This window comes from Fusarium tjaetaba (genome assembly GCF_013396195.1).
Source record: "Fusarium tjaetaba strain NRRL 66243 chromosome Unknown NRRL66243_c0000109, whole genome shotgun sequence".
NCBI classification, from domain to species: domain Eukaryota; kingdom Fungi; phylum Ascomycota; class Sordariomycetes; order Hypocreales; family Nectriaceae; genus Fusarium; species Fusarium tjaetaba.
In genome coordinates, this window is record NW_023501305.1 from 265,517 (window position 1) to 287,454 (window position 21,938).

At 49.2% G+C, this 21,938-nt stretch overlaps 8 protein-coding genes across 8 annotated transcripts; 3 read left to right on the forward strand and 5 right to left on the reverse strand.

The window, feature by feature from the left end:
- Positions 1 to 1,083: 1,083 nt before the first annotated feature.
- Positions 1,084 to 1,455, forward strand: FTJAE_5695 (uncharacterized protein; the record flags this gene model as incomplete). The annotated part of the gene is made up of 1 exon (XM_037352229.1): positions 1,084 to 1,455. The coding sequence occupies one exon, from the start codon at positions 1,084 to 1,086 to the stop codon at positions 1,453 to 1,455; it is 372 nt and encodes a 123-aa protein (XP_037207188.1).
- Positions 1,456 to 2,348: 893 nt separating this feature from the next.
- On the reverse strand, positions 2,349 to 2,816 carry FTJAE_5696 (uncharacterized protein; the record flags this gene model as incomplete). The annotated part of the gene is made up of 2 exons (XM_037352230.1): positions 2,349 to 2,713; positions 2,756 to 2,816. 2 exons carry the CDS (start codon positions 2,814 to 2,816, stop codon positions 2,349 to 2,351), a joined length of 426 nt encoding a protein of 141 aa, XP_037207189.1.
- A 1,121-nt stretch (positions 2,817 to 3,937) lies between these two features.
- FTJAE_5697 (inorganic pyrophosphatase) lies at positions 3,938 to 5,214 on the forward strand (the record flags this gene model as incomplete). The annotated part of the gene is made up of 7 exons (XM_037352231.1): positions 3,938 to 4,072; positions 4,120 to 4,279; positions 4,327 to 4,510; positions 4,559 to 4,619; positions 4,671 to 4,737; positions 4,783 to 4,844; positions 4,891 to 5,214. 7 exons carry the CDS (start codon positions 3,938 to 3,940, stop codon positions 5,212 to 5,214), a joined length of 993 nt encoding a protein of 330 aa, XP_037207190.1.
- Positions 5,215 to 5,312: 98 nt separating this feature from the next.
- On the reverse strand, positions 5,313 to 6,944 carry FTJAE_5698 (polyamine transporter 4; the record flags this gene model as incomplete). The annotated part of the gene is made up of 4 exons (XM_037352232.1): positions 5,313 to 5,455; positions 5,504 to 6,255; positions 6,305 to 6,688; positions 6,736 to 6,944. The coding sequence occupies 4 exons, from the start codon at positions 6,942 to 6,944 to the stop codon at positions 5,313 to 5,315; spliced, it is 1,488 nt and encodes a 495-aa protein (XP_037207191.1).
- A 1,580-nt stretch (positions 6,945 to 8,524) lies between these two features.
- On the reverse strand, positions 8,525 to 9,850 carry FTJAE_5699 (galactosyl transferase; the record flags this gene model as incomplete). Its single annotated transcript, XM_037352233.1, has 3 exons — positions 8,525 to 9,207; positions 9,261 to 9,667; positions 9,729 to 9,850. 3 exons carry the CDS (start codon positions 9,848 to 9,850, stop codon positions 8,525 to 8,527), a joined length of 1,212 nt encoding a protein of 403 aa, XP_037207192.1.
- A 2,744-nt stretch (positions 9,851 to 12,594) lies between these two features.
- FTJAE_5700 (BTN1) lies at positions 12,595 to 15,014 on the reverse strand (the record flags this gene model as incomplete). Its single annotated transcript, XM_037352236.1, has 4 exons — positions 12,595 to 13,823; positions 13,875 to 14,108; positions 14,443 to 14,735; positions 14,785 to 15,014. The coding sequence occupies 4 exons, from the start codon at positions 15,012 to 15,014 to the stop codon at positions 12,595 to 12,597; spliced, it is 1,986 nt and encodes a 661-aa protein (XP_037207193.1).
- A 633-nt stretch (positions 15,015 to 15,647) lies between these two features.
- Positions 15,648 to 19,824, reverse strand: FTJAE_5701 (ABC transporter; the record flags this gene model as incomplete). Its single annotated transcript, XM_037352237.1, has 5 exons — positions 15,648 to 17,000; positions 17,054 to 17,230; positions 17,279 to 17,350; positions 17,408 to 19,693; positions 19,819 to 19,824. 5 exons carry the CDS (start codon positions 19,822 to 19,824, stop codon positions 15,648 to 15,650), a joined length of 3,894 nt encoding a protein of 1,297 aa, XP_037207194.1.
- Positions 19,825 to 20,656: 832 nt separating this feature from the next.
- On the forward strand, positions 20,657 to 21,888 carry FTJAE_5702 (homoserine o-acetyltransferase; the record flags this gene model as incomplete). The annotated part of the gene is made up of 2 exons (XM_037352238.1): positions 20,657 to 21,015; positions 21,072 to 21,888. 2 exons carry the CDS (start codon positions 20,657 to 20,659, stop codon positions 21,886 to 21,888), a joined length of 1,176 nt encoding a protein of 391 aa, XP_037207195.1.
- Between the last annotated feature and the right edge of the window lie 50 nt (positions 21,889 to 21,938).

The window sequence follows — 21,938 nt, forward strand, 5'->3', positions numbered from 1 at the left end:
TGAACTTAAACCCCGCAAGGCCCCTAAAGAGTGAAGTCTAATAGGCAGGGGGTGTGAGAGTGTTTGGATGTCATCTATAACGATCTAACACAGCCAATCTGTTATTTCCTAGTTCTTGTCATCGACTAGATACCTAGAACTGATAGAGAAGACATTAATTTTGAGTGATCAAGTAAAATAAGCCTCAGATTTCCAGTCAGTCATGGGATGAGATGAACCTTATATCTCTCGTTGACCTTCTAGAAGGTTCCCAAGGCTTAACTTTTAGGCACACCATGTCACTATGGGTCATGAATCGTCAGCTCTAGAAAGTTCTTTTCTTTAAATCTGCGCTAAACTGAAGCTTCTGGAAAGAATCATATCGCATAGTTTCGCCATGACTCATCGTGTCATAGTATTTGAGTCTAAAGTTTCTTACCATCCTAGGGCAGTGGGAGGATATTTCCCAGTTTCATTGACCTTGAAGGTTGGAATCAGGAGTGGCCATTGATAGCTCCATCAGTCCGCAAATAATGACACAAAAGATTTCAACCTTCAGCTACAAAGTCTCGAGTCTCTTCTCCAGGATCTCAAGTCTGTCAAACGAGTTCGTCGCCGCCGACCACTTCAGTAGACAAGTAATTTCTAAACGCATAGATAGAGTCTTAGACATTCAGCAGTTGGAATCATCTCTCAGATTAGTCGGTCAAATACTCAAATAGAATTTTACAGCGTTATTCAACTACAATTATATTGGATAAATGCATTATACTTTACATTCTGAGTCATCCTATGGCAGTGTCTTCTATCTACAGTTGAGACTTGTGCCCTGGTGGCTGAAGCCTCTTTTAAAACCCTGCCCTTACGCCAGTTTCTGATTCTTATATAACTCCCTCTCTTCCCACTATTCCCCATCCCTTCTTCTTCCTTCTTACCATTCTCCAAACTCCGCCTCCCGAGCCTTTTCTGTTCATATACACCCATTCCACATATACACTTCCACATATACACCATCCCACATATACACCCATCCCACATATACATCTATCCCACGTATCACCTACCACTACCAGAACAAGACACCACCTTTATAAACAAATAACAATGACTTTATCAAAGCAAGACATGAAGTACCTTGCCAACGGCAAGGTCATTGCCGAAGAGGCCCTTATCGCCATCGCGGCAGCTAAACGCGATGCCTTTGAGAAGTGGTGCGGGACACGCCAGTTCCAGCACTTTTTGATGAGAGCTCGGCTCGGGAGCCCATCAGACCCAATGACCCTCCTACGTCTTCAAAAGTGGGCAGCTGATGAGATGTTTCATCTCAGGGCTAGTTCTTCAGAAGAGAGCCTGACACATACTGGCGGGAACCTTGGTCAAGATACGACTTCCAAGGTTCCCACAAATAATAAGAACAGGGCAGATGTTGAAGAAGGCCCTCACTTTATTGGCGATGACCTTATCGCCTTTGTTTAAGAGTCTGGGCACGTCTGTCTTTCGTTTTTCTCTCGTTCTTTTAGCAGGAGTTCAAGTCTGGTGGTTTTAATCCCTCAATGGGATTCATTATGATTCACGAAACTATACCAGTGTTATCAATCTCTCGCATAATCTTCATGGATATTTACGTATTCCAATACATTTGAACACAAGTTCAGTCGTTGCGAACCATCAAGTTCTTTATTGAAAGGGTGCATTGACGTTATGATGGGACGGGTATAGGCGAACCCCACAACCTTAATTCTGGCGTAACAATGGATTCGTAGAGTCTCAAGTGCGACATGTTAGACGAATGATGAAGACATCATTGGCGATAGATGCATTGAAATGAGATGAATACTTCAGAGGACGACAGCGAAAATTCCAACATTTGTAAAACGTCAAGGGCAGTCAGTTCAGAGAAGAACAAGCTCACTAACACCGGGATTGCGGATCTCACCCGGCGATTTTCCCCAGTCAAACACGACAAAAAAAGGCTAGTGCTGGCATCTTTACTGGTCAGAGCATAAGAGGGAAAGAAAAAAAAAAAAAAACATGCGACGGAGACAGGATTCGAACCTGCGCGGCCGAAACCAAAGCATATCGTCATTTCGAGTGCTTCACCTTAACCACTCGGTCACTCCGCCGTCATCTTTGAACTTTACAGTAACTATTTGTATGATGAAGGGAATCTCTGTAACTGACCACAACAGAATATCTAGAATCATGAGCCAGAATTCCAAAACATCCAATCACTTCTTCATCAAAACTACCAAAGTGATTACACTTACGGCACTTGTCGTACAAAACATGATAGAGCAGCAAGGTATATTACCAAGAATCACCATACTAGCTAAATACACAGTTGGATTTGCTTCCCGATACCAGCTAATCTAGAGATCCCGGGCAGCATCGTCATCCTCGCAGCACAGGGCCTTGCTGCCAGTCCAACAGCAGCTACCATCACCACATTGACTACGTCCCCTCTCACTCCAGCCAGATTCACACTCGCCTGCGCAGTAAGGAGCTGTGCCCTCCCACCGACAGCCAGAAGCGCCAACTTTGTCCTGCTGCTTTACCAACTTCTGGACGGCATCCTCGTCTTCACAGCACAGGGCTTTGCTGCCTGTCCAACAGCAGCTGCCGTCACCGCATTGACTGCGTCCTCTCTCGCTCCAGCCAGATTCGCATTCGCCTTCACAGTAAGGAGCTGTGCCCTCCCACCGACAGCCAGAAGCACCAACTGGCTTGTCTGGCACTAATTAGTGGAGAGTGTTGCTGGGTTGTGCATGTAGCTTACCGAGTGCTGATGCTGTGACTGCAACGGCAGCTGTGATGGAAACAAGGATCTTGAGAAGCATTGTAGCTACTGACACTGAGTTGGGCGAGGTATGTAGGTGACACTTGTGTGACTTTAGATTTAACAGAGACAGACACAGAGGCAAGACTGCTTCGAAATTGCAGTGTATCTTTTCCCTTCTTATACCTTTCACTCTCCCTTCTCAACATCGAGGATCAAGACTTCATTGTCGATCATATCAAAGCGTATAAAAGTGGCTGGCTGAGTATGACAGTTCTGTGCATGTATCAGTTGCTTGGACCTCAATTGAGGCCAGCCCCGCATCGGTGAGGATCGCTCAGCGAATGGATCTCAATTGAAGATGAGAAAAAAAGCTGGAATGGTATGTGATCAGCTCTTGGACTTCCTGAAGTGTTGCTCATGCCTTGTTTGGGTCGATTGAGCTGAGAGCTGAAGACTATCGTGACGTTAGCCTTACCAGATTGTGATAGCGACGACCCGGCAGAGGGAGACTATTGATGAACTAGTGGGCGATCTGCCACGTCACACGGGCCGTCGGCAAGGGCCTTGGACGCGAGCTTAGGACCATAACTTATACCATATACATATTAGACGCTGCCGTATTATTTATTCACTTTATTCCTCCTCGACATATCTCGATGCAATATTTGTGGTGTTGACTTTTACCCCGCAACTTTGGCTGAAGCACGTGGGACAGCCAGCCACATCACTCGCTGGAATTACCCAATGAGATGACTCAATTAACACAAGCCATCAAAGACCAATTACTACTCTTCCATGGGAGAATAACCAAGTCAAGATGATATCTTCTGATGGAGTTATTGGTGTTCATGTCAACTTGGCCTGCAGTAGCTCAAGCTCAATAAAATTACCCATCCTCATCATCCCCACGTGTACCCCCAAAACCACCAACGGACTTACACCAAAAGCCCCTCCAAGATCTACACTCCAACTCCACGTGCATCGAATCCGCATCGTCGTTGGATCTATAAACCTCCCGATCCGATCCGCGTCGATAACGATCTTCCATTTTTGGACACCGAGGAGCCGCAAAAGCACTCACGCGAGTTATATCCGTCTTGGCTTTATTTGAATCAAGCTTAAAAGGAACCCAATGTAACTTTAAACCTTTTTTCTCCGGGCACTCGAGCATCTCTCATAATGATAGCTACGTCTTTTATTGTTCAGTTGGCTTTGTTGCCTTGTCTGGCTCTCGGTTCTTCGCTTGCGTCGAGGGCGAAGGCGTTTGACTATGATTCCTTGACGCTTCGTGAAGTTGGTGCTCGTAACACTCTTGTAAGTCGTCTTTAATGGTTAATGGGGAGGGTTGCTGAATTATGCAGGACTGGCGTGTTTGGCTGGAGAAAGATGGCCAGCCTATTTCTTTCTGGCATGATATTCCGTTGTACCCTGAGAAGGGCAACAATCGCATCGTGAGCTACGTTGTTGAGATTCCTCGATGGACAGACGGCAAGATCGAGACTCGCCGCGATGAGCCTCTGAGTACGGCCTAACACCACGAATCATGTTTCCTTACTGACCGATTAAAGACCCTATCTTCCATGATGACAAGAAAAAGGCCCCCCGTTTCGTTGAGAGTGTCTGGCCTCACAAGTCTTATCCATTTCACTATGGGTCAATTCCCCAGACCTGGGAGAGTCCGAACTTTGACCACGATTTCACTGGATACCCTGGTGACAACGATCCCATTGATCTGTTCGATATCACTGAGGCGTGAGTGCTGTTTCCCGAATGACATGGCAAAGACTGACTTTTATATAGCCCTGCCCACGTTGGACAGGTCAAGTCTGTCAAAGTCCTAGGAGGTCTGGCTCTGAATGATGTAAGTCCTGCCCACGGCTAATATAGACCGATTGCTAATTGATGCGTAAAGGGTGGTGAGACTGACTGGAAGGTCATTGCCATTGACACCAAGGACCCTCTCGCTGCTCTGGTCGACTGTAAGTACCATCATCTCTCCGATCAACCCAACCTAACAGTTTTAGCCGTCGAGGATCTCGAAAAGTATCGCCCAGGTCTAGCCAAGACCTTCTACAACTGGTTCACCGTAAGCTCCCCACCCCTTCTCCCCAAAATCTCACTAACACCATCAGTACTACAAAGTTGCCCGCGGCGACAGTGTTCTTGAGATCGTTGGAGGAGACTACCAAAATGCCAAGTTCATGGCCAAGACCATCAAGAGCAGCCACGGCGACTGGCAGGACCTCGTGCGCGGAAAGGTTGACTCCAATGAGATCAACTACAACCAGACCAGCACCAAGAGCTACAAGAGCTATGTTAAGAGTAAGGATGCTACTAAGAAGTTCGGTATTCCTGCCATGTCCAATGTCCTTCCCGCTGCGGAGAGACCGGCGAAGTACGATTTGTGGTACTACCTTGATAAGGACTACAAGTTGATTCAGCTTCCTAAGAACTGAGATAATGCGGCATGACTTGGTGCTGATGACTTTTATTAGAGTATTATAATTCTATAGAACATATTGAAACACATTTCTCATATCTTAATGCCTCTATCTCAATTGAACTTGACTGTCTCATAGGCGCTCTTGGCCCTGATCTTAGGGCCATACTTGAATAACACCCACGGGACTGGCAGCAAGGCCAATGCCACGAAGGCCAAAAGGCTGCTAGCCCAGTCAATACCCAGCTTCTCGTACACTATGTTCGTTAGCGACTGTTCTAATAGAGATGGACGTGGAAACTTACTCTGAATCGTGAACAGGGGAAATACTCCTGCAAATCCATACCGCGCCAGACTGTTGGCACTAGCAGCGCTTGCGACAACACTCCCGTGATATGTATCGGTGATATACTGCATAGTACTAACAAAGACACACAGATTTCCCCAAGCAAAGATGATCATTGAGGCTGCGGGGCTTGCCCAAGAAACACCAGGTCGTGCTGTCCAAGCAAACCAGAACAATCCGATTGGCAATCCGATACTTCCAATCATGGAGGGATAAAGACGATGCTCAGGTGGGATCTGATGAGGAGGATACTTCGGCGCTTGTTTCCGATATAGAAACACGTCGCAGAGGATAACGGTGATGAGTCCGAGAAAGCAGCCGATGACGATGGAGAGGAATACGAGACCTGACTCTTCGATGGAGAACTGATATACTCTTCCAAACGTATACGGCACGGCGGCGAAGAAACTGAAGAGTGTTCCAAACTCTGCTGCGACGTATAGACAAATAAACCCAGTGATCGGTTCGAGGAGAAGCATGCGAATAGGTCGAACAACTGCCACAAGGGCAAACATCTTGAGTCGAGAGGCCATTGGCGGCGGAGGATCAACCTTCATTCCCTTCTTCTTCATAAGTCGCCGCTTGATAACCGGATGAAACGTCTCGTGCGAGAAGGCAGTGATGATCATGGCCAGTATTGAAAAGAAGACCAACGTCCACTGTGTCCATCTCCATCCTTTTCGATTCACTACAAAAGAGCCTATAACCGGTCTAAGTAGAAAGTCAGTCAGATCCTCAACACTTCCTTTTCATAACTCACCCTAAGCCCGGACCCAAAAATGGCATGAGGATAAAAACCGCTGAAACAGGTCCTCTGTTCTTGGGCGTGAACGTCTCGGACAACGTCCCAGGCGCAACAGCCAATACAGGCGCCCAGCATAAACCCGCCATGAATCTCAGGAATCCCAGTCCTCCGATATTATGCACGAAGCCCGCACCCATAGTGAATAGTGCACCAAGAGGAACACTCGCTGCGTAGATAGGGTAACGACCTATAGTTTCTGATAACGGACCGCCGATCACAGGCCCAAAGCCGAGGGCGAGGACGTAGAGTGTTAGAGGTAGGAGGGCGACTGTGCTGCTGACGTTGAATTCGATCATGAGTTCTTTGCGAGCAGGACTCATTATTGATGTCCCGATTGATCTGAGATGTTAGTCTGGATAGGTACTCTTGGGATGTGGTGGACGTACGCTAGAAGACCTGCTGAGGATAGCATCACGACTTGAAGAGCCTTCTTCCACGCCGGCCAATTGAAAGGATTATGAGGACTATTATCCCAATCCAACTCATCAGTCTCACCCTGCTCCTTCGGTCTCGCAGCCTCAATCTCGCCCTCGGTCGCAGAGTCGTTCCCAAGCGACGCATCGCCCATAATACCAGTATCGTCAATTTTCTCCATGATGTTCAGTATGACTTGATCCAACACCTCAATTCCATTCTTTTCGCTTTCCTTTATCCCCCAGCCAAAACCCCGACGGATTTGTAAATACGGATGGCATTATAAATTGCGGAAATGGTGCCGCGTTGGGGATTTATGTGATTTCCCCGTCTTGTTTGTATGATTACTGATCGGCTTCTCGACGCCCGTTGGTCGCGCGCACCCTGTCGCTGCGAATAGCTCGGCTTTGGGATTAATGATCATAGTCGCGTCAGTAAGCTTGACCTATTAATTGTGTTGATTCGCCCGATTATAAAGCTTTTGGGGGTAGTATTTGATGTTGTATGCCTCGGTTATCCATCATGGGAAGTATGGCATCATTGTATTTGCGATATAACCAGCAGCCAAACACTATTCCCGTCGGTTAATGGTCTCTCCCAAGGGCGTATACGACATTTCATCATCTTTCTTCTCTACAGAGCTTAGAAATCACCTCCGTGCTATCATGTAAGAGTTAGTGTTGACTAGGATAGTCGCATTCGCATCCACGCAAGTCGCAAAGGCCTGAAAGTCCAATAGTTCATTAGCAAACCATGAATAGGCTTTGGAAACCCCGACGGAGAATAAGCAGCTCAAGCTTCGATTTCCCCGCATTGGCCTTGACTCGATGTAGAACTGCTCGGCAGTTGGTCATTGTTGGAGTTAGGAAGCACTATCTGACAGTCACGGGTAACAAACTCGACGGAAGAATATCTTCCTAGGAAGAGCACGCATCCATACACTTACCGAACAAGCTTTCTCGTGCAGTAGCTAAATAGGGCATGATAATAATGAAGAGCGAAGACAAAAAAAAATACGATCGATAGTCAGGTTTGTCTCCGAACGAAGATTTCTGAGGGTGAATGCGTATCAGCCCCCAGAAGTGTCTATGGCTTGAACGGATAGTTCAGATACCTCATCCAACCATTTTAATTGCCACTTACAAATAGATCGTCTCATCTGTCGTTTGTTGGGTCCCAATCTCACTACTCACTTAATGATTTGACTTGGAGAAGAGCTCTGGCTGGTTGCTGGCCTTTGGCAACATACTGAACCTCTGCTCAGTCTATGGCAGAAACATACCCTATATAGGTCCGAGAGAATCACATTTCATTTTCGATCACTTGGAACGAACTTTATTCTCTTCCTGACCCTAAACTCAATTGCGTCACGTTCAAGAGCTGATTTGTTTACACAGGGTAGCATCACCAGAATTATCACGCGACCTGAAATTTATGATCAACGTCAAAACTCATGCTATCCCTATTGTTCATAACGACATCATGACTAGCTTTTCTTTCTCATGCACATTGAACATACAAAAAAATTGTTTCCGATTTCAGGCCATTTGTTTAAAAAACCCCTTAACACTCCCATAAACACCCATTTCAAGTAACCCCAATTTCAGAGGGAGGAGAGGAGGTATTTGCCTACACCTCTCTCTCCTGGATGGTATAAGTTTTACAGTAAAATTATTAAAAAAAAAGATGATTTCAAAAGCCGTCCGTATCATGTCCGCCTTTTCTAGTACTCGGTCTCATTAAAGCATTTTCATTACTTATTTAATCCTTCTGGGCCATCAGGTCTCGCTCAGAGATGAAGAACTTTGGCTTCTCGTCCATGAACTGTTTGTGGAACATCTCTAGCAGCGCACCGGGGACCTGCTGGCCGATGACCACCTTGATGTGGTCCTTCTTGCCGGTCCAGAGATGCTTGATGAACTTTCCGTCGCAGCCAGATCGGCTCTCGGGGAAACCGTTGGCCTCAGTGCAGGGGAGATCCTTGATGTCCTTGGGGTAGTCGTAGCGGATGTAGGTACCGAAGCCACCCTGGTCGGTGGGCTTTCCGGGGCGGTTCTTTCGGAACTCGACACAGTCGGGGTGCTTGCCACCCTCGTTGGGGCAGTCCTCCCACTCCTTGAGGATCTCAAAGGTCTTCTCGTTGTTCTGGAGAACGATGAAGCCGGTGTTGAGGTAGACCTTGTCGAACTTGTCCATGTTGTTCTTGTGGTGAGGGTCGTAGGCAAGGGCGAGAGAGTTGGTATCGGGGTGGAGCTGCCAGTAGTTCATGAGCCACTCAAAGGGCAGGTCGAGGTGGTGGAAGACGGCATCGGAGTCAAGGAAGATGCAGGCCTTGTGCTTCTTGAGGATCTTGGACAGAATCGGGGGCTTCTTCCACGAGTTGCGGCGATCCTCAAAGGGATCGGTGATGTCAACGTAGTAGTACTTGTAACCGTGGTTCTTGGCTATTGAGGGGTTAGTGACACAGAAAGGTGACTCGGGTAGGATTTGTACGCACCATAGAGCCAGTGGTTCAGGACACCGAGGGACAGACCGTGGGTCTCGTCAGCGCGGTCCCAGCTCATCAGACCGGGGGAGAAGATCTGACCGGGCTCGTCAAAAGGTCGGTTGTCAAGATCGATAATGCAGAGATCCTCGCCAATCATCTCAGTCCACTTGGGCTCGGCGGGGAGCTCCATGGGGAAAGCGCCATAAGGAGCGTACTTCTTGTCGGCAGGGCTGATGCGGGCCTTCATAATGTAGTTGAAGTAGTAGTCGCCGAGCTCGGTGGAGGCGTTGGAAGGGTGGTCGGGTTTCGACATGGCGCCGTGCTGCTCGGGTTGCTCGGGCTCAGTCTTCTTGGGCTCGTCGTGGTGAGGCTCATCGTGGGTATCACCAATGATGGATGTCTCGGTGTCGGTAGCGCTATAGCGAATTCGTCAGTTTTTCGGTCTTCGCGGAGATTAGATTACGCAAGTCAACTTACACGTCAGCGGGAGGCTCCCACTTGTCGAGATGGTTATAGGCCAGGCTAACAAAAGCGACCAGGAAAATAACGGTGCCGGCCATAAGGACCGTCGACCGGTTTGTGCGCACTTGTCCAAACATTGTGGGCAAGCTTCAACGCTCTCGACGCGTTTATCTCAACGGGTGCCGAAATATAAAAGTCCAAAGGACGTTTAGGTTCAGGGAGAATTGAGTTGAGTGAGTGAAAGGTGCCGACAAGGACACAAGAAAGCAGAAACCCAGAACCAGAATCTCGAACCTCTCAGCGCACGCGACGTAAAATAAAAGAATTACGGGAGGTTGAAGAAGAAAGAAAGACGAACGTTGAAGAAGGAAGAAAGGCGAGGAGAGGAAGGGGAAGAGAAAGAGAGAAGCTGAGTAAAAAAGAGGAACCTGGTTTCTGATAAGGCCAGAAAATGAGCAGGGGGGAAACAGTGAGAGAGAGAATGGCCTTTAGGTGGGATTAAATTAAATAAAAAGCGGACAGGGGTGGATTGGGGGGATGGACGAGAAGGAGGAGGAGCTGGAGGTGAGGGAAGCGAGTTATGGAGGCGGGAAGATGAAGGCCCGGGCGTAGGTAGGTTGCAGGTTACAGGGGGTGACAATTAGCGTGTGTTTGCGCTAATGGATGGATCATGGCGGCTTTAAACGTGTTTTCGGGGAGGGGCTGAGTCCAAGTGGCGGGACACCCTCAAAAGGATCAACTCACTTTTTGCGGGAGCCAATCCAATGCCAAGTGAATCAGGGGGGCTTGGGACTCGAAAATTGTCTCCTTTTTTTCTTTCTTGTCTGTTACTGTCAAGGTTGGAGAAGTCATCTTGGTCAATTCATGCCAGCCCCTTTAAACAGTACCTTATAGTCAGCCACTAGGCTCTGTTCCTATGGCTGTTAGTGAGGTAAGCTTAGATCTGGTTCACTGCACAGAGTCCCCCTTTATTCTCTGCTAGAGTGCGTCATTACGTTGTCCAATCCAATGTAACAAGCCAGTTGGTTAACCTCCTAAGGTTGGAGAATTGAGTTTATAAGGCTTGCATCTCGCTGCTAAGGGATCAGCACTATCAAAACTGCCAACCACTGTTAACAAAAGTGCAACACAGCAAAATAACCAACAATAATCGACAACTCCCATATTCTTTGCCCCCCTGCAGAATACATCTCGATCAACTCATTGAATGGCATTCCCCCGTCGAGGAGCCGCTTGCATGGTCATCCATGTCGTGATCTAACCAATCAAACAATAGCTTACCTGCAACGTCTCGCTAGGCGGAAATTTGGCTTGGCTTGTAATTTTGAATAGAGGCCATAAAAAATCGCCCCTCGCATTGAATTCCTCCAAGGACAATGCCCGAGGTCATGGTTTGTTCAGCGGAGAACCCTTACCGTTAGAGAGGAATGAGGTTATACCCCCTTGCAAAGATTATCGATGTTTGGCGGCGCTGGGAGGTATTTAGGCTTGTTCTCCCTGCTGAAGGGCTGAGACAGAGGATTTACATGAGAGACAAGTCACAAGACAGTCCCTTGAATATGCATGTCTTGGAGGATCGTGGGTACTTTCTACGACTGTTGAGTTTTGTAGATAAACGAGGTATGTATTGTATATCGACTTGGGTTCATACAAACAAACGAACAAACGGATGCACGGCTGGCAGAATGAACCTGAACCTGAACCTGGACAAACGACCTGTCACTGATAACATTCATGGATTTTACTTTTATCTCCAGACTCCACCGACTCGGCCCTCCTCCGCCGCAATCCTCCTCAGCCCCAACCTGGAACGATTCCCGACGGGAATTAACAGCATTTGAACGGCCATGTTTGGTCTCATCCTCCCTCATGGATCTATCTGTCTTTGAGTCAGTGAACCCTTCAGCCATCAACTATCTACCACGTAGCATGTACTGCACTGCACAGCATTATTTTGATCAACGCCCTCATAAGGATGAAACTTGCCAAGCCGGTCAGCACTAGGCCGTTATCCGTTGATGTGCTTATCCTTCTCTTGGCGAGGTCGTATCTCTGCACCTCAACTTCGTATAAAGGAGCAGCGAGCAACGTAGCAGACATCGCGTGATATTTCTTGACCTGAGCAAGATAATGCCCTATTCTCCGGTGACACTCAAGTCTCGCGCCGGTCTTCCCGTCAGCCCATCTGCCGGGCCACGATCTAAACATGGAAACTCTTAGCCCGCCCGATGCATTAATTCCAATCAGATCTAATGTAACTCATGCAGACGCCTATCATTGGTGAATTATATAACCTTTTTACGAAACGTAACTTTTTCTTATTTTAAATATTAACCTTCTTCAAAAAGTCTATCTCTGAACTGCGCCGTGACCGCTAGACAGAGAAAATGCCCCGCCCCGTCGTGACAAAAGATCCAGATTTTTAATTTGCCCATCTTTCGCAATTTAACGTCGCCTTGCAAGGGACGCCCCGGGACTGTTTCCGATTTATTGGTCATGGCTCCCTGTATCTTGCCCACTTTCTGTTGTAGGATGTCGCTGCTGTAAGCTGACAGTGACAGTATTACTGGGGGAGCTCTTTTAGTATAAAAACTTATCTTGAAGCCCCTGAATCGTTCGAGAACAGAGTCTGTTGAGAACTCTGTCTCCTCGCACGGGGTCAAGTGGGATATCGCTTATCGGCAGTGACCATGACATGGATGGAGAAAAATGTATTCGCTTATTACGCATGTTTCTCCAGGTTACGCGTCGAGCTCACGTCAACGAGGCGATGAACGTCGCGAGACACGTAATGAATGTAACAGAATTTCTATACCAAATGCCGACCGATATCTACAAACTCGCTCTACCCAACGCTCAATACGCCTGACGAACCCAACAATCAATGACCCTGTGCAGAAATACGACGGCACCAATCCCTTCCGTGCGCCACTTGATAATTACAAAGCTTCGTCTCCATCACGATACTAATAAGTCCGGCGATAGAGATTCCACCACTGTCGCTGACAGTCGTTGCCCCAAGACTAAATTCTCTATCCTCAGGTGGCACGTTCTCCATGATCTCGGCGAAGCAGTTGACGTAGACACCTCCCCCTAGCAAGCCTTCCCAGAATATTATGATAAAGACGATGTAGACTGATGGGAGGAAGAAGTATACGGCGTGGAATGTGAGAAGAACAAGGTTTGCGACTTGCAGCATCGAGGGGAGGTATAAATGGTGGATACGTATAAATGGCGTAGATGATCGGGAGATAAAGACGCCGAGTTGATAGAGGAACCCGTACATGGGGTAGAAATCCCGAAAGTCGTCGAATGGCGATTCGTCCAGGGGGAACAGCAATGTTGGAGCAACGCCTTGGTTGATTGTGTACTCAGCCACGTACACCAGTAGCAGCGGGAGCATGTATGGGACAAACAACACCTTCACTTTCTTCAACCTGTCTCGCATCGTGAGTGTGTCTTGCGTGTTATGTGCAGAGTATGCAGTCGATGCGACTCCAGGCCCAGGAGCCAAGAGCGCCGACGAAGCAGTGCCTTGATCCATGTGGTTCACGTCCTCATCCTCGAGATCCGGGATCGCATCGTAGTCTTTCCGAATCGTGCCGTCCCTCAGAGGTCCAAGCGGCAAGATCACAAAGAAGCTGATGAACATAATCGCAGGGAAACACGCCGAGATTAGCAAACTGCTACGCACGCTCAATCCCCACCAATCCGTAAACATCACGTAGAGACCTGCACCGACCAAACCCGCAGCACCAGTCCCAGATCCCCAGCCCGCGAGACTCATCGGGCCGTAGAAGTGCGTCAAGCCAAGGAAGCTCAACTCACCGCCGCCAGCGCTTATACTGGCGAGGACTACACCGACGAGCTTGATGGCGACGGACTGCGTGCGTGGTGTTAGGGCTACCATGAGCATGCCAACCACGGACAGCACTATAAAGATGAGGACTCGCATGCGATACGGTATTCGGTGGATGAAGTACGGTGCGATCAACTTGGTGAGGAACGAGGGAACGACATCGGCGAGGAGGACGACGCCTTTGGGGATGGAACCGACGAGGTCTTGGGCAGCGGAGAGGATGATCACGTAGAGGACATTATTGATGAGGCCTGAAGCAATTGTTAGCTACAAGCCGAGGAGATTTGGGAGAAAGATTGTACCAAAAAGCCAAAAGGCTACAATCACCTTCGTGTCATGATGGCCCATGATAGCTGCAGCTCTCGCTTTGTACGCAGCCCAAGATGACGAAGGCGCGCCTGGCATAGGGAGTAATCCAGAGGCAGACGGTGAGATACCGGACATGGCGGCGACAATCAGCACTCTTGTATCAGCCTTGAGAGCACACACGACATCACGTTTTGCGAGGAAAGGTTGAGGTTGTAATTGCAATGTTGCTGATAGGAAGTCGTAAAAGTTTCACATTTAGCGGCGGTCACGAGATAAGGCCAAGGCCTCATGACGTTGATCATGCTTTAAATGATAGCGGCTCTAGCGGGAACCACAGTGGGGGCTATTTTATTCACCGAAGCTTCACCTCAACTTATAAAAACATCACGATGCGACAGCAGCACAAATATTAAGGTCGTAAATCATGGCGGTTCATATTATGAACATATCATATCGTACAAGCGCCCGCTATCAACCCATCCGTACCATTCATTCCATTTCCATTCCATTTTTTAAGTGTCGCTCAAGGTCGCTCGGCTTCTCGGCTAGACTCAATCACACTGTCGGGAGCAATGTTACCCTCAGCAGAGATGCTGTCAGGAACACTCTCAGGCTGGTAGTAGTCCTCGCCCTTGAATTGAGAGCCACCTGGGCCGGGAGGGTTGCGACCTACGTTTGCGCGCTGAGCTTCCTGGCCCTTGGAGGCGAGATCGTCAGCGGCTCCGAGGCCGGAAGTCTTCGTGACGTTGGCGCCGACAACATCGTTGTCGTTGTGGCCGCCGCGCTCGTCGTTGGCCTTGGCGAGCTTGTCGAGAGGACCGCCCTCACCCTCGTAGTGCTGACCACGGGCTTGTCTGGAAAAGTTAGAAATTGAAAGTGATCGTTTGGGTGGATGATGCTTACCGGCCCTTGTCGTCGACGATGCCACCCTCGCTGGGGGGAATGCGCTTGTTGTAGCCAGCGTTTGTGCTCAGCTCATCGCCAAACTCAACCTGAGCGCTCTCAAACTTGTTCTCAGCGTGGGGGTTAACACCAGCGCCCTCAACGTCCTGAGGACGAGCGTTGCCGGTCTTGGCCTGGTAGGTGTTAAGGTCCATCTCGGCCTCCTTGGCGATCTGCTCGTAGTTGGTCATTTTGAGGTGTGAATTTGTTTGTGACGAAGTAGAAGAAGAGTTTGTGTAGTTTGTTATGATGAGGTCGTAGTCAAGATTGCAATGCAGACAAATATTTGTTCCTAGAAGGTCCCTTATTTGTAGTGGTGAAGAGGTAACTGTGATGTCATTCATATGAAATCATATCCTTCACTCGATGATTTCATCGCGACGATTGAATTGTGGGAACTGAGCGAGCACAAGCCGCCTCTGACCCATTTCGATGGAGACGAAGGAATCTTTTGCCTTGAAAAGAGTGAGTTTTGCCTATAAATCGAGATCTATCGTGAAGGGGCCTCACACCACATCGCCTCGGCGGACAGTGCTTATCCAGGTGCTTCCCAGGAACCCGAGCGATCTCCGGAGAAGAAATGTAACTTGACTTATTAATCTCGAGCAGTAGATTTGTTCAATACCACACTATCATGTTCCTAAAAACTTTGTCGTATAACAAATGAAGCTTGTTATAAATCCATATATAAAGTTGTAAGAGAGATCGGCTGATAGTTCCTTCGCAGAGAAAGTGGACACCACCTCTGAAGCACATGAGGATATTAAGATACATGCTCGTACATATTCATAGTTTTAGTATTCTTTACATGCTGCCCGTGCTAACTAGACACTCGTGAACATCTCCCGCGTAATGCCATTGCTATCACACATAGCCCTGAAAATGCCCCCTTGCTCCCATAACTCCAACGGCGGCCCCAGCTCAACAATCCTACCCTTATCCATAACACACACTCGGTCGTACTGAATCACAGTACGAAGGCGATGCGCAATGGCAATCAGCGTCTTCCCTTCTAGACCAGTCGCCAGTGTCTCTTGCACGAGTGCATCAGTCTCAGGATCAACACTGCTCGTCCCTTCGTCCACCAGCACGATACGCGTGTTACGAAGGAGTGCTCGAGCAAGCGCAATCAGTTGCCGCTGTCCAAGAGAGAAGTTGAGGCCTTCGGTTTCGACGGCCGTGTCAAGTGTCACGCGCGTCTCTCGAGGTTTTCCAGAGTCTGGATCCTCCCTCTCCAAGACACTGCTTGTCAGGGCTTCTCCCTCGGGCGTGGCGAATGTCTTTTCGCTGTCTGGGAGGAGATGCGCCTTGCGGAGAGCATGCCATAGCTCAGTATCTGTGTGTTTGTTGAAAGGGTCTAGATTCGAGCGGATAGTGCCCTGGAAGAGAGTAGGATCTTGTGGAATGATCGCCAAAGCGCTTCGGAGCCGGTGAAGACCAATCTGGCCTATATCGATACCATCGATGGTAATACGCCCGCCAGAAATCTCTGTCAGCCTGAAGAGAGTTGATAAAATGGTGCTTTTACCAGCACCGGTGCGGCCAACGATCCCGAGTCTCTCGCCCCCAGCAATCCTCAGGCAAAAGTTGTCGACCACCAGTGGAAGACCAGGACGGTAGCGCATCTGCACAGCCTCGTACTCTATGGCTCCGTGCTCCGGCCAAGAAGGACGCACGCTGGCGCCGTCGAGGGGAGCTTCCTGGTGCAGAGAGTTTGTGTACTGGAATAAGCGTTCTGTATTCGACATGGAATTATTGACCTCGATCAGATACTTCACCACGACCTGCATCATGCCAACCATGGACATGCTGTAAGTCAGCAACAAACCCGAGATGCTGAGAGCAACAGGTAGTGCGTTGGTGACCACGAGAACGCCAGTGACCAAGTTCAGCAAGATGCCAATGTTGTCAAGCCGAACAGACAGCCAATTGTGGCTGGCGAACGTCAGAAAGTTGGCACTGTCCATGTCATCGATGGCTTCATGGACCAATTTGACGAACTGAAGCTCCCGATCATAGGCGCGAATACAAGCAGCCCCAATAAGAGCTTCATTAAGACGAGCAAAGACCACGCCGTCGAGTATCAGTTGGTGTCGCCTCAGCTCTCGCGCACTGCTCCTGTAGTAGGAGATACACCACCAGAGTGCTGTCGCGCCAAACACCAGGGCGATGGCAAACTAATATTTTTCAGTATGATGGTATTACAAGGGAGTAGTGAATGGTAACTTACGTAGTAGAAGTAGGCAACTATAAGAACATAGGAGCCTAAAAGCGCTGCTACGTTGATTAGCAGTTGCTGAACAGCTACGACTAGGTTGTTATCCAGAGCATCAATGTCTCTTGTGAAGCGATATATGATACGACCAAGAGGGGTCGTGTCGAAGAAAGACATGGGGGCCCTAAGAGTCTGCCAGAGCGCATTGTTCGACATTACCTGGCTCGATTTGATACATACCAAGCAGGTGATGAGAGAAGACGAGAACACTAGTACGCATTGAGCGAGACTCAGGCCAGCGTATATACCGATCTGTTCCGTAATCGTTAGTGAACCGACTCAAGCTTGTAGCAAAGGAAGAACTCCTACATTCTGACCGCGGGTAAGGCCGTACTTGTTGTCCACCCACCACGAAAGCCACAAGCCTCCCAAAATGCTTGAGGCTCGGAAAAGGAGCTGTCCAACCACCATTGCAAGGCCATTCCACAGCGATCCAGAAGCCCGCAACCACGAAACATATACAGAGAAGGGAACGCTATCAACAATCTTGGCCTCTTCCTGCATCAAAACTTCGGCTTTCGTCGTTGTGTTGTTGGGGCCCACGGAATCACCCTTCTTGTCTTCAGTGCTATCGGCCTCCTTTTGCTGATGTCCTCCAACGGCGACCAGGCTGGCGAAGGCAGGGTGAGATTTCATCAATTCCTCATAGGTGCCTATAGCCTCGATATGTCCGTCGACCATCCAGATGATCCTGTCAAGCCGGGATAGTAGATGCAAGTGGTGTGTTGCTAGGAAGCAGCATTTATCCTTGAGCAAACCGCAGATGGCCTCGTTAAATATATGTGTACCTACATGCGCATCAACAGCTGAAAGCGGATCGTCGAGTATTACGATTCCAGCGTCAGAGTATATCGCGCGGGCGATGTTGATGCGTTGCTTTTGACCCCCTGACAGGGTTACTCCTCTCTCACCAATTTCTGTCATATCACCATGTGGAAGGAGTTCAAAATCTGGTAATAAAGCACAGGCTTGTACCACATCAGAGTAAAGCTTCTGATCGAAAGGCTTCCCAAAGGTGATGTTGTCTCGCACGCTAGCGTTTTGGATCCAAGCATACTGTGGGCAGTACGCCCTGTCAGCGGCAAACTGCAAAATGCCACCCGTCTGCCTCATATCTCCCGCGAGAGCGCTAAGAAGGGACGTCTTGCCGGATCCAACGCTTCCGATGATGCCGATGAGCTCGCCTCTCTCACATTCTAAGGAAATATCGTTCAGCGAGAACGGCACGTCGCTATCCCGGACTGGGCGGACTTCTGTATCTGAAGTTTCGACTCCCTTCTTTTCATGCCCTGCTCGATGCCTTCTTATAGCTCTCGACAGCCGGTTTTTGTTCTCTTTAGCCTCACCCTCCTCGTTTGCTGGTGGGCTCTCCCACGTGAAAGATGCATTGCTGAGTTTGACAGCTGGAGCAAGGCTGGCGTCTGGAACGGTATGCGCTTGTACTTCTTCAGCAAGTAAGAAGTCCTCGATCCTCTTGATCGATTGGACTGCATCAGCAGCAAGGCTCAAGGATACGGGCAGCCAGTTGGTCGGAACACGCAGTAGGTACAGCATCGCCAAGGATGAGAAGACAACCGCTGGATCAAGGCTGCCATTCACCACCGCGTACACAATGAACGTGATCATGATGGCGAGTACAGGCAAAAACTGAGCGAGGGTTCCTACAGCGCACCTGATCAGGTGCATGATGCGCAAGGCTCGGGTTTCAGACGCTCTGATGTTTCCCAATCGGCTTTGAAAGAATCCCTCCCAGCCAAAGTACTTTACGAAACGAATACTCTGGAGGATCTCTTGCGTAAGTGTGACTCTCTGGTCAGTGACTATGTTGATGCGGTTCCGGCTTGCCACCAGCGGTCTCGTCGCGTATGTCACTGCGGCGAGACCAAAGATGAGAGTGGCTGCTCCTGGAAGAGCTGTCCAGCCCAGGTTGTAAACCAAGAGTGCGACTGTTAATATGAGCTGATAGAGGGAAAGCCATGAAAGGTGGAAAGCTGCCAACGCCTGCTCAATGCGAGCGGTGTCGTTGGAGACCAGGCTCATCACACGTCCGTTAGACCAGCCTTTCTCATCTACCCGACAGGGAATGTCATCGTATGGACTCGCGCCCTCACTCCCTGTTTGACCTCCAGCCTTGGCTCTATTGGACAGTTTCAGTGACTTATTAAACGCCATGGCTATCAAAGCACTGCGTGTCTGTCCACCGAGTAACATGCCCCGATAGTAAAACTGACTCGAGGCGAAAGTCTGAAGCATTTGCAAGATTACGATACCGATAACATATCCTATGCCAACTGCTACCGGCTTAGAGCCGCGTGTGTCGTGTCCGTCGGGGTAGGCATGCTGAACCCACTCAATAAGGAATCGCAGCGTGAAAGGAGTCATCACTTGTAGAGTCGACACGACGAATTGGCTGATAGCGCCGAGCCAAAAGTCAAACTTGAAGACGTCGTAGAGCGCCCATAGGAGAGGAAGGCGATTGCGAGCCAATACTCGTTTTCGAAAAGCGGTGTCAAGACTGGGCTGGAGCGTATCCATCAGCCTTGCGTCTGACACTGTCCAGATATCATTGCGTTCCAGGTGACGCCGGTATCCGATCTACAACACAAGTTCTAACTGTCAGCACGTAGAAACATTACAAGAGCAACATAGATAGACAGGTGGGTATAGCCTCACGGTCATGAGCGGACTGAGCCAAGCAAACCAAAGTTTGCTCAAGAAACCTGCATCTTGTTCCGCAGTCACCTTCCTCTTCTCAGGAATGTCAGGGACATGGTGTTGGCCGAATGGCCTCGGCCACTGAGAGCGCATCTGCCAGACTGATGCTGATGCCCCCAACGCCTATAGATATCACGTCCACAGGGAACGGTCGCAATGGATGGGAGAATAGGTGGCAGTGACAATACCCGCAAGACCTCAGATTGAGACCGACTTTGGCGCTTTACCTATATGGCACGGCACAATGCCATCATCACGTCACATATGTTTGCGACCACGTATTTCACGTGCCCGTCTCCCCAACAAGACATCGCTCATAAGTTCCATTGTTGGTTGTACGCTCGCACCGAATCGGAGGTCATGCTCCGGAAAAGTTGTTGGTTGTTGACAAGCACCTCTTCTGTTCCCTCATGAGAGGTCGTAGCTTGGAGCCCCCCCCCCCCTGCAAGGTCAACATCCCAGTCAATGCAAGGTCATCGTGCTAATGCACAGTCACTGATAACGGACCGAGCCGTCTTGGCCTTACAACCTACCCTGAACCTTTGTCAATATGCACGTCTATAATGCGTTTGAACCAAAATGATCTGTTAGTAGAGTTTGAATCCCGTGTCAGTAAGTACTTTAGGCATGTGCTTCAAAGGTCTTTGTAGTTGAGCTCCATTCATGTGATGAAGCTGGTGGATCAAAGCAGCTGCATTACCCATAATATCTGGATCAATTGTTTACCACTGGTGCAATGACAGTAGACGAACCGTTTCCATCACCTATCACGTCAAGCAGTACGTCAAGCAGCCCTCTAATTACATGCAATCACTGATTCGATGGCAAGGCGGTCAACATGCAATGCAGGACCAGCTGCCAACGCAGCTATACACGACGATTGACAGGTTCACGCTTGAGTCAGGAGAAGTCCTGACCAACGCGACGGTGGCCTTCACTGTAAAGGGTCGACTTAACACTCAGAAAACCAATGCCGTCGTCATCTGCCACGCACTTTCCGGCAGTGCTGATGCTGCGGACTGGTGGTCACCGTTTCTATCATGTCCTGAGAACCCAGTCCTTGATCCCAACAGGTTCTGCACCATTTGCTGCAATTCCTTAGGAAGTCCCTATGGCTCATCGAGCCCGCTATCTGTAAGACCAGACAGTGCATCTTATTATGGACACACGTTCCCGAAAACAACTATTCGTGACGATGTACGGTGAGTATACGCTCGAGTCTAGGCGTAGCTAAAGGCTGACTCGCTTTCCCGAATAGAATCCAAAAGATAGCCGTTGAATTGCTCGGGGTGCGATCGATATATTGCGTTATAGGAGGCAGCATGGGCGGCATGATGGCGCTGGAGTGGGCATTGCTTGGCCAGCATTTCGTACGATCTATGGTTCTCATTGCGACCGCGGCCAGGCAAAGCCCTTGGGCCATAGCGTGGAGCGAGAACCAGCGGGCAACCATAAAGTCTGACCCCAAGTTCCGCAGTGGGCGCTATGGTGACAATCCTCCTCGAGATGGCCTCGCGGCTGCCCGCATGGCAGCCATGATATCGTACCGAACGCACTCATCTTTCGAAAAGCGATTTGGCAGACGCAGGTTGGAGACTTACGCGGCGCCCAACAAGATGCTCTCGAAAGTCGACGGCAACCGGGTGCCATTCGCAGTCGATGTGCAGTGCGCGGCGCGAGATGATGGGCATTATGACAAGTCGGGCATATTCTTGGCGCAAAGCTATCTGCGTTACCAGGGAGAAAAGTTCAATGCTCGCTTCGATGCCAACTGCTATCTGCATATCTTGGACAAGATTGACTCCCATGACATCGCCCGTGGCCGGTACCCTGGTCTTTCAGACGAGGAGGCTATGATCAAAGTCCTCGGTCAGATTCGACAGCACACATTGGTTGTCGGTGTCCCTACAGATGGCCTCTACCCACTCTCTGAGCAAATGTTTCTGTCCCAGGGCTTGAAGAATGCAACCTTTGCAACGCTTGAGAGTGATGATGGGCATGATGCGTTTCTCATCGAAGGCGAACAGCTCAATGGATTGTTGCGATCATTCTTCGGTTCGGATCCTGACCTATAAGCATCCATAAAATAGATATTCCGCTTGTAATAATAGATCAGACTTCGTAC